The sequence below is a fragment of the Ursus maritimus genome, unplaced genomic scaffold, assembly GCF_017311325.1.
Source record: "Ursus maritimus isolate PB19 unplaced genomic scaffold, ASM1731132v1 scaffold_24, whole genome shotgun sequence".
NCBI lineage: Eukaryota > Metazoa > Chordata > Mammalia > Carnivora > Ursidae > Ursus > Ursus maritimus.
The window spans coordinates 18301012-18309595 of record NW_024424897.1 but is presented as its reverse complement, the minus strand read 5'-3'; the positions used below and the strand labels follow the sequence as shown (position 1 = coordinate 18309595).

Genomic DNA, 8584 nt, shown 5'->3' with positions numbered 1-8584 from the left:
CTCACAGATGCGTCAGAACACTCAGTGGGGCACGGGCCCCTGACTGTGTCTTTCAGCATCTCCAGCTAATGCCCAAGAGCCCTTCTTGGCTAGCTGGAGGCATGCCAGGGGCACCTGGGTATCCATTGTCATCGATGTCTGTGGCACCTCGCAGGGAGAAGCCGAAGCCGGAGCCTGCCGGAAAGGGGCTGTCCAGGATCTGGGAGGGGCGTGAGCTCAGCCCCTCACTCTGACCCAGGAACACCAGCACTTGGCCCCGACCACTGGGACCTCCGTAGGGGGCGGCCACTGCAACATCTGGAAGGAGCAACAAAAGGGGAGTGGCCATTTGCTATCATTTTCTCCAATTTCTGTTTGTTATCCAGGTGGCCCTGAGCTCCCCCTTCCAGCAGATTCCAGGGGACCAGCAGGGAATGCCAAAGTCGGTGTCAAGGAGGCAGCTGCCCTGCCCTCCAGGAGTTTACAGCTGAGTATGAAAGAGACCCACCAAGTAGGATTAACATAAAAACTGTAGCAGCCCTTGGTACCTATTGAGAAAAATATATTGACATGATTTCAGGCATTATTATTCCCATGAAAAAACTGAGTCCCAGAAGATTAAGTAACCAAGAGTGGCCCCCTCCTCCCCTAGGGAACTTCACCCCTTTTCTTTCTTTTTTTAAAAAAAGGTTTTATTTATTTTAGAGAGAGAGAGAGAGAATGCGTGTTCGTGCTCGAGCAGGAGGGGCAGAGGGAGAAGGAGAGCGAGAATTCCAAGCAAGCTCCACGCCCAGCACGGAGCCCAACTCGGGGTTTGATCCTATGACCCTGAGATCATGACCCGAGCCAAAATCGAGAGTCAGACGCTTAACCAACTGAGCCACCCTGGCACCCCCTCTTCACCCCATTTCAATTCCACCATGCAAACTCAGAGCCACACTATGGACTTGTCATCACTAGTAACTTTTAAGATCGCTCTTGAAAATGTATTTGTAAATCATCATAATCTTATTAATTTGTGAGAGTTCTTTACGTGTGGGGCACCTGGGTGGCTCAGCCGGTTAAGCATCTGCCTTCAGCTCGGGTAGTGACTGGGATCGAGCCCCGCATCTGGCTCCCTGCTCAGCAGGAAGCCTGCTTGTCCCTCTCCCTCTGCCCGCCCCCCCCCATTCATGCTCTTTCTCTTAAATAAATAAAATCTTAAAAAAAAAAAAGTTCTTTACATGTGACAGGAATAAGATCTTTTTTAAAAAAATATTTTATTTATTTATTTGAGAGAGAGAGAGAGAGCACAAGCAGGTGGAGCTAGAGGGAAAGGGAGAAGCAAGCTCCTCACTGAGCAGGCAGCCCGACAGGGGCTTGATCCCAGGACCCCATCATGACCTGAGCCAAAGGCAGCCGCTTAACCAACTGAGCCACCCAGGCGCCCCAGGAATAAGATCTTTTATATATATGTTGTAACTCTCTTTCCTCTGTCTTCTAACTTTGTTTTTCACTTCGCTTATTTCTGACCATTCCATCGCCCTGGTCCTATCCTCTGCCGTCTTACCCCATTAGCAGTCTTCAGCCAGCCTGGCCAGACCTCAGCAGATTGGGCCCCAGGGATTCCTGACCGCGCATCTAAACTAGGGACCAAGGTGCTGCCCAGCAGAGCTGAGGGCTGTCAGCCCACCCCCTCCCCCACCCTGCTCAGCACCTATTTCAAACTTTCTTCAAACTCCCAGCCCCCTACCTCCTTCACAAAGAGAAGCAGCCCAACTGTTGTGCTGAGTCCGAACCCACTTTCCCCAACTCCTATACCCTGTCTCCAGGCTAATATCCCAACCCAGCCTTCTCCTCAGAGCATCACAGGGACCCTCCTTCGGCTCACTTCCTTCACCACCCTGTTTCCCCACAAGATCATTTTCTCCACATTCAACCTACTCCATACGCTTTGCAATTAGAATAACCTCCTCTTGACCCTCATCTCCTTTCAGGAATCATCTCTCCCTTTTTCTTTTTTCTCTTTCTTTTCTTTTCTTTTTCTTTCTTTTTTTCTTTCTCTCTTTTTCTTTTCTTTCTTTCTCTCTCTCTCTTTGTCTCTTTTCTTTCGTCCTTTCACAAACTGGTTGAAAGAGCTGTCTACACTGGCTGCCTCCAATTCTTCACTTCCATTCCTACCTTGTCCCATGGCATTCTGACTTCTCTCCCTGCCCAGCCTTGAATCAGTTTCCTCTCGCTGTCACCAATGACCTCCTTCTTGCTAAAGCCCGCGGAGACTTCTCCAACACCATCTAAGGATGTCTTTCAGCAGCATCGGGAGCCGCTGACCCCCTTCTTCCTGCTCAGAGCATTCTCTTCCTTTCAGTTCAGGGCCATGAGATCTCTTGGTTTCCCTCCTACTTCTCTGGACACTCCTGTCTCCTTTCTTTTTTTTTTTTTTTTTTTAAGATTTTATTTATTTGACAGAGAGAGACAGCCAGCGAGAGAGGGAACACAAGCAGGGGGAGTGGGAGAGGAAGAAGCAGGCTCACAGCAGAGGAGCCTGATGTGGGGCTCGATCCCAGATCGCCAGGATCGCGCCCTGAGCCGAAGGCAGACGCTTAACGGCTGCGCCACCCAGGCGCCCCTCCTGTCTCCTTTCTAGACTCACTTCTTCTGGGACTCCCCTAAATGCTGTTGCTCCCCAGGGCTTTGTCCTATGCCTCTTCTCACTTCACAGGTGCCCGGGACCTCGTCCACCCTCCCCAAGCCCCTGTCTCCCACTTGGAACTCTCTGGTGTGAGTGGGGAAGGCACATGCAACTGTTCTCTGGATGTCTGCCTAATGCCCCCAAACCCTTCAAGGTCAAACATACCCAGAGCTGAACTGCTGATCTCCACCCTCCCCTCCCCAGACCTGCTACTTGGCCTGAGTTCCAGGCAGTGAAGGCACCAACACGTCCTCAAGCCCTCGCTCTCTCTCAGCTCCACAGCCAGCCACCCATCAAGTCCTAATAGTCCAGGTACTAAATATCTGTGAAATCACCCCATCTCCAGCTCCACTGCCAAAATTCACACCCAGGCGGTCACCACCTCTTGCCTGGACCAAGAATACAAACAAATCCTAATTGTTCTCTTTCAACCCTTCTCCCGAAAAGCCCCCTTCCCTGGCTTCCCCTGCTCTCTGGTCAAATCCGTGGTCTTTGCTGTGGCTGTTAACCACTCTGCAGCAAGTGGGGCTCCTCAGTTCCCTTACCGTTGTAGCCATCCCGATCGAGGTCGCCCAGAGGCGCGATGGCCGAGCCAAACCGCCCGTAGAGCTGTGTGCCGGTCAGCAGGAGGCTGGGGGCGCCCAGCACGTGGTGACCTCGAGGCTGCAGGAACAAGTACACGCGCCCCACCTCGGCCAGTTTGCGGTCAGCGCGGCTCTCCATGTACAGTGGCGCGCCCACAAGCAGGTCGTGCCTCCTGCAGGCCAGATGCGCGGCGCCGTGGTGTTGGTTAAGGGGATGCTGCCGGCCTGGGCCAAATCTCGCCCACTCCATTCTCTCCCTCCCACTCCCCTCGGTGGTCGTCACGTGGGAGTGGGCGAGGAAAGGAGGAGACCGAGAGGAATCAACCCCTCTGGTGATTGGGGACCCAAACGGGTGGGGATGGGGCGCCCCTCACCCGTCTCCGTTGACATCAGTGACGGTCACCGAGTGTCCAAAATACGAAGCCATCTGCAGGAAGACGAGGAGTAGTTAATTCCCGCCCCCAGACAGGCACCCTCTCTTACACATTACACCCCACACCCCGTGGAATATTTTAGGTTTCCAATTCCCCAGCGTCCGCCACCCCCACTGGGACGGGCCTCCACCTGCTCTCCATGCAGCTTGTACAGCGTCTGGTGGTACGAGTTCAAAATTTCCACCTGCACCGAGAACGCACGAGTTCAAAATTTCCACCTTCGGTTCCGGGTGGGAAAGGGCAGGAGGTTTAGGGGGCTGGTGAGGCTGAGGAGTGGGGTCGGGGCTTTGGGATGTGGGGACAGGGGGCACTCACCGCTCCCAGGGTCCAGCTCCAGGTGGGGGCACCGAGGACATACTCTGGGGAGAGCCAGACCCCAGTGAATGAGGTCCTTCGAAACAAGCCCCTTCCCACCCCGAACCAAGTGCGGGGCTTGGAAGTGCTTCTCCCTGGGCTGGGCTCCCCAACCTTTGCCCCTAAACGGATTTCTTGCCTGTAGTGTTGAGATCCCCGTCGAACTCTCCCACGGCCACCGAGTACCCTGAAGACACAGCCGAATTAATCTTTCTGGGAGGGCGAAGCAAGGAGAGGGCCAAGGGCGAGGAAGAAGGGGACTCAGAGACCACCCAGTCCAAACCCTGCATTGTGTTGATGCGAAAACTGAAGCCATGACCTGCCCTAGGCTGCGCAGAGAATCCAGGGTGGGAAAGGTAAGCGGGGGCATATGGGAGTTGGGCGGTGGCGGGGGAGCTGTGGGAGCAGAGGGTGGAGGCGCTCTAGGTGCTGGGGTTGGCCCCCGAGTTGGCGTGGGGGCGCTCCCGCAGGGGCAGGACCTGACTGGCGGAGTGGGCGGTGAGAGTGCGGGGAGGCCTAGAAGAGAGGTGCCAGGGTTACCCCGGTAGCCGTCGTAGTACTCTGGCTTGCTGTAGTCGAAGGTGAAGCTCTGGGAGGGCACGTGCCACAAGAGGGTGCCTGGGCGGTAACTCGAGACGATACTGGCAATGGGAGCCCGGGCCAGGAGACCTAGGGCGCGAGGGACAGCGGGTGTGGGGGCCCAGACTCCTGGGGTCTCCCCAGGCCCAGAGAAGGGAGGGAGGAGTACAGACGGGCAGGTACCTAAGAAAAAATAGCCTCCCGGGGCCCCAAGCACCAGCTCTCCAGCCTGAAAGGGAAGCCCTGGATGTGAGAGGGAACCCTGGTTCGGAGCCGCCCCCACGCCGCTTAGGCTCGCTACTCGCCTGAGTAACCGCGGAGCTGAAGCCCGCTTCGCAGTAGCGCCGGTCGTCTCCTAGTGGAGCGAACGAGGAGCGGTCAGCGAGGGGGCCGATCTAGGAGGGTGCATCCGGACTTGGGGCGGGGCCTGGGCGGGGCCACGCGGGGGCGGGGCTAGGAGCTGGGCCAAGGGGGATGCGTGGCCTGGGGGGCGCCCCGGGCGGTGTCAGGTTGAGGGCGGAGCTAAGGGGCCGCGAGCTGGCGGAGAAAACGGAGAGCTGAACTCACTAAAGCCATTTTTCACGTAAACCTGGCTCATGGTGTTAGCCCGACAGGGCGAGTACTCCGCGCGGTGGCCGTTCTGGAGCTGAGCCACGAAGCAGCCGCCTACGGGCGTCTTCTCAGCCTCTTCGGTCTTTTCTAGGGCGTTCCAGTGCTGCCAGGGGGCGCAGGCCTGGAGCAGGGCCACAGGAGAGTGGGGAACCGGCGGGACTCGGGCTCCCCCCTCCACGTGTCCCTGCCCCCGATTGCTCTCTGTGTCCCGTTCCGCGGTGCCCACCACAATGTTGTCGTTCCAGCTGACGACCGACGCCCCCAATCCTTGTCGGGACTTGAAGGTTTGGAAGGTGTGGGAGCCTACGTGTCTGGTCTCATCATCTGGAGGGCACAAGAAAGGTGGGGCGCTGAAGCCCGGCTGTCCACGCTTCCGGTAGCCCCTCCTTATCCTTCCTTGCGCTGGACTCACTGAGGTCGAAGGGCAGCAAGGTGCACTGGCTGCCCTCGGCCTTCCAGGGGCACAGGAAAACGCCGCCTGTCTCCTCCTGGCTGGGGCCCAGGGTCCGCGGGGCGCCCACCACGACGGCCACTCTGCGTAGGAAAGCTGGGTGAGCGCGGTGCGGATCCCGGATCCCGAGGAACCACATGCCCGGGGGCCCGCGCTGAGAGCACTATCCAGAAGGGCAGTGTGCCTTGGAGGGCACGGGGTCCTCTTCCCTCAACGAGACATCACAGACCACGGAGGGCAGCCTTTTCGTTTATGGCCAATGAAACTGTCTCCCAATGGGGGAACCACGTGCCTGAAGTAATGCAGCAAGTAAAGGGTAAAGCTGCTACTATAACCATTTGGTTTGATTTGAATATGAAGAGTTTGTCATCCTTGCTGAGAAAGACCTAGTAAGCTCTGCACACCATCCACACTCCATAACCCCCACCCTGTGCCCCACACCGAAAGTCAGGTGTTTGCATGCTCCCTAGAACTTCAGACTGTTACCAGATACCTTCCTGAGAGCTAGTTTTAATGGTGAAGAATTAGGGAAGCTTCTGAGCACCTCTGAAGTGGGGTACTGATATATCACTGAGGACCTTCGTAGATCTAGGTTCAAACTATAGTTCTACCATATATAAACTGGGGACAATACCAACCCATGTCAGAAGCAAATGAAATCAATATATGAGGGACATTTTTGCATGGTACCAGCCAAGTAACATGTAACAAGTACTCAAAACAAACAACAAAAAAACCCCTGCTACACTTTTTTTCCCCCTTTAGTTCACAGGATATTTAAGTAATGACTATGAGGCCAATGTCTGTAAAAAGAAAGGGAAAGGGACGCCTGGGCGGCTCAGTCAGTTAAGTGTCTGCCTTCTGCTCAGGTCATGATCCCAGGGTCCTAGGATCCAGTCTCACACTGGGCTCCTTGCTCAGCAGGGAGCCTGCTTCTCCCTCTGCCTGCCAGTCCCCCTGCTTGTGCTCTCTCTCTGACAAATAAATAAATAAAATCTTAAAAAAAAGAAAAGAAAAGAAAAAAGGAAAGAAAGAAAGAAAGAAAAAGAAAGAAAGAAAGAAAGGAAGAAAGAAAGAAAAAGAGAAAGAAAGAAAGGAAGGAAGAAAGAAAAAACAAAAGAAAGAAAGGGAGAGAAGCAGGAGTGGGCAGAGAAAGGAGTATGGTGCAGATTCAGGTCCAGTGACAGCCACGGGCCAACATCCTGGGAGCTCTGGAGCTAGAAGGGCCCCTCGGAACCATCCCAATTTGAGGTGAGAATGTCAGACCCTTACACCTCTCTCCTGCCTCCGCACCCCTCATTGATCAGTCACTGGTCGTAGGCCACATTGGAAAGGGGACTTTGGGGGAGGTGACTCTCTTTGGCAGAGGAAATCCCCCAAGAGGCAGATACCTAAGGCTGTCTGCCATCCCCAGAGGCTGGCTGCCATCCCCAGAGGCTGGCATCACAGCAGCTACCCCAATAAGTGACTAGTACAGGGTAGTTACTATAAAGAGAAAGAACCAGGACTCTAATCTTGGAAGTCTGATTCCCCAGCTGACTAAGCCCAACCATTAATGCTCTATTGTTTCTTTTCAAATATCTGCAATTTTGATGGGGTTGAGGGCCATGGAATAGAAAAGCAAGGTGGGAGTGGGTAGACAGTTTTGCAGTCAATTTAAGCATGTGCTCCTCTCTGTATTTTGAGGAGACCAAGGTGGGGTAGGTTATAAAACTGACCCTTGAGGGTAAAAAATCAGGCATCAACTTTTATCTTCCCTTTGTTCTTGCTGTAGTTTTGGTGCCCACCTCCCCACTTGCCCCTGTCCCTGACACCCTTACCTGAGCTAGTTCCTGTCAGTATTCCTAAAAAGAACCCAGTCTGAGTAGAGCTTTGCTCAACCTCTGTAACAAATGGGGAGCTTGAGTTTCACAGAAGTGGTGATGATGGGGGAATCCTCTCTTCCGACACCCAACTTCACCCCAGGCTCACCTCCCATGGTTGTCCTTGTAGAAGTCCAGAGCAAACCCGAAGTGGCTGCCATTGGGGCCTGTGTACAAGGTGAGTTGCACTGGGTCCAGGTTCAAGGCCCAGGCTGCAGGGATGGCACCAGGTCCCAAGAGCAGCTGCACCCACTCCAGAAGCCAGAGGGCATGAAGGGGACACACAGCTCTGGCCATCTTCCTTCTCCCACAACCTCCTAGGCAGGAATGGGCTAGCTCCTTCCTCTTCCTTTCAGTCTCCACCACGGGAAGGCCTTTCTTATCTAACTGGAACCCACTTGCTGAGCGGTAGGCAGAGGAAAGGGCTATAGGCCCTGGAACCATATGGTTTCTTGGATTGCCAGGAAGGGGGTGAGGCCACCCTGGGGGTGTATGCTAATGGCTGAAAGCCATGACTCCTCCCTTTTCCTGAGAGTAGTTTATCACCAAGTCCCATTGGTCCTGCCTCTCAACTATGTCCCTTGAATCTTCACATTTCTACTACCACGCTAGTCTGAGCCACCATTCCTTTCTGCTTGGGGTAGCGTAACCGTGCACTGGTCCGTACACCTCCACTCTAGCCATTTACAGCCCTTCGTCCCCCCCTCACAGCTGCCCACATTGCTGTGGCCCACTGTGACTTGGTCAGAGGTGGAGGAAGGAGGAAGGAAGCTGCTGTCCCCTGATAAGACTTGAGGCTGCTATATCCTTTTGGATAAGGCACTTACCCACTTCCTCCTTCCAGGGTCTTGGTGTTGCAAGCTGTCTCACTCTCCCTCTGTCTCAAGCCCAGTCTTAGTGTAGCCACAGCAGAGCAGCCGGTACTGGTGAGGGGTGGTGAAGGGGAAAGGAGATGGGGACAGAGTGGAGTCCAGGGTATGCTGGCTCACAGGCTCTGGGACTACACACCAGGTGTTCAGTCGAAGGCGGACCCTCACTCTTCCTTGGGTGACATAGCT

The 8584-nt window shown here is 54.8% G+C and overlaps 1 protein-coding gene across 1 annotated transcript in view; it reads right to left on the bottom strand.

The window, feature by feature from the left end:
- Positions 1–7881, bottom strand: part of ITGA2B (integrin subunit alpha 2b) — a 15998-nt gene extending 8117 nt beyond the window's left edge. Inside the window, exons 1-13 of the mRNA XM_008693550.2 lie at positions 7636–7881; positions 5626–5747; positions 5440–5537; positions 5169–5334; positions 4907–4956; positions 4785–4830; positions 4563–4691; positions 4162–4209; positions 3984–4027; positions 3799–3852; positions 3609–3661; positions 3196–3407; positions 115–297 (exon numbers count right to left, since the gene is read on the bottom strand). Of these exons, the coding sequence (XP_008691772.2) occupies positions 115–297; positions 3196–3407; positions 3609–3661; positions 3799–3852; positions 3984–4027; positions 4162–4209; positions 4563–4691; positions 4785–4830; positions 4907–4956; positions 5169–5334; positions 5440–5537; positions 5626–5747; positions 7636–7823 (1393 nt within the window). The 5' untranslated portion in view covers positions 7824–7881. The remainder of the gene's footprint in view (positions 1–114; positions 298–3195; positions 3408–3608; positions 3662–3798; positions 3853–3983; positions 4028–4161; positions 4210–4562; positions 4692–4784; positions 4831–4906; positions 4957–5168; positions 5335–5439; positions 5538–5625; positions 5748–7635) is intronic.
- Positions 7882–8584: the final 703 nt, after the last annotated feature.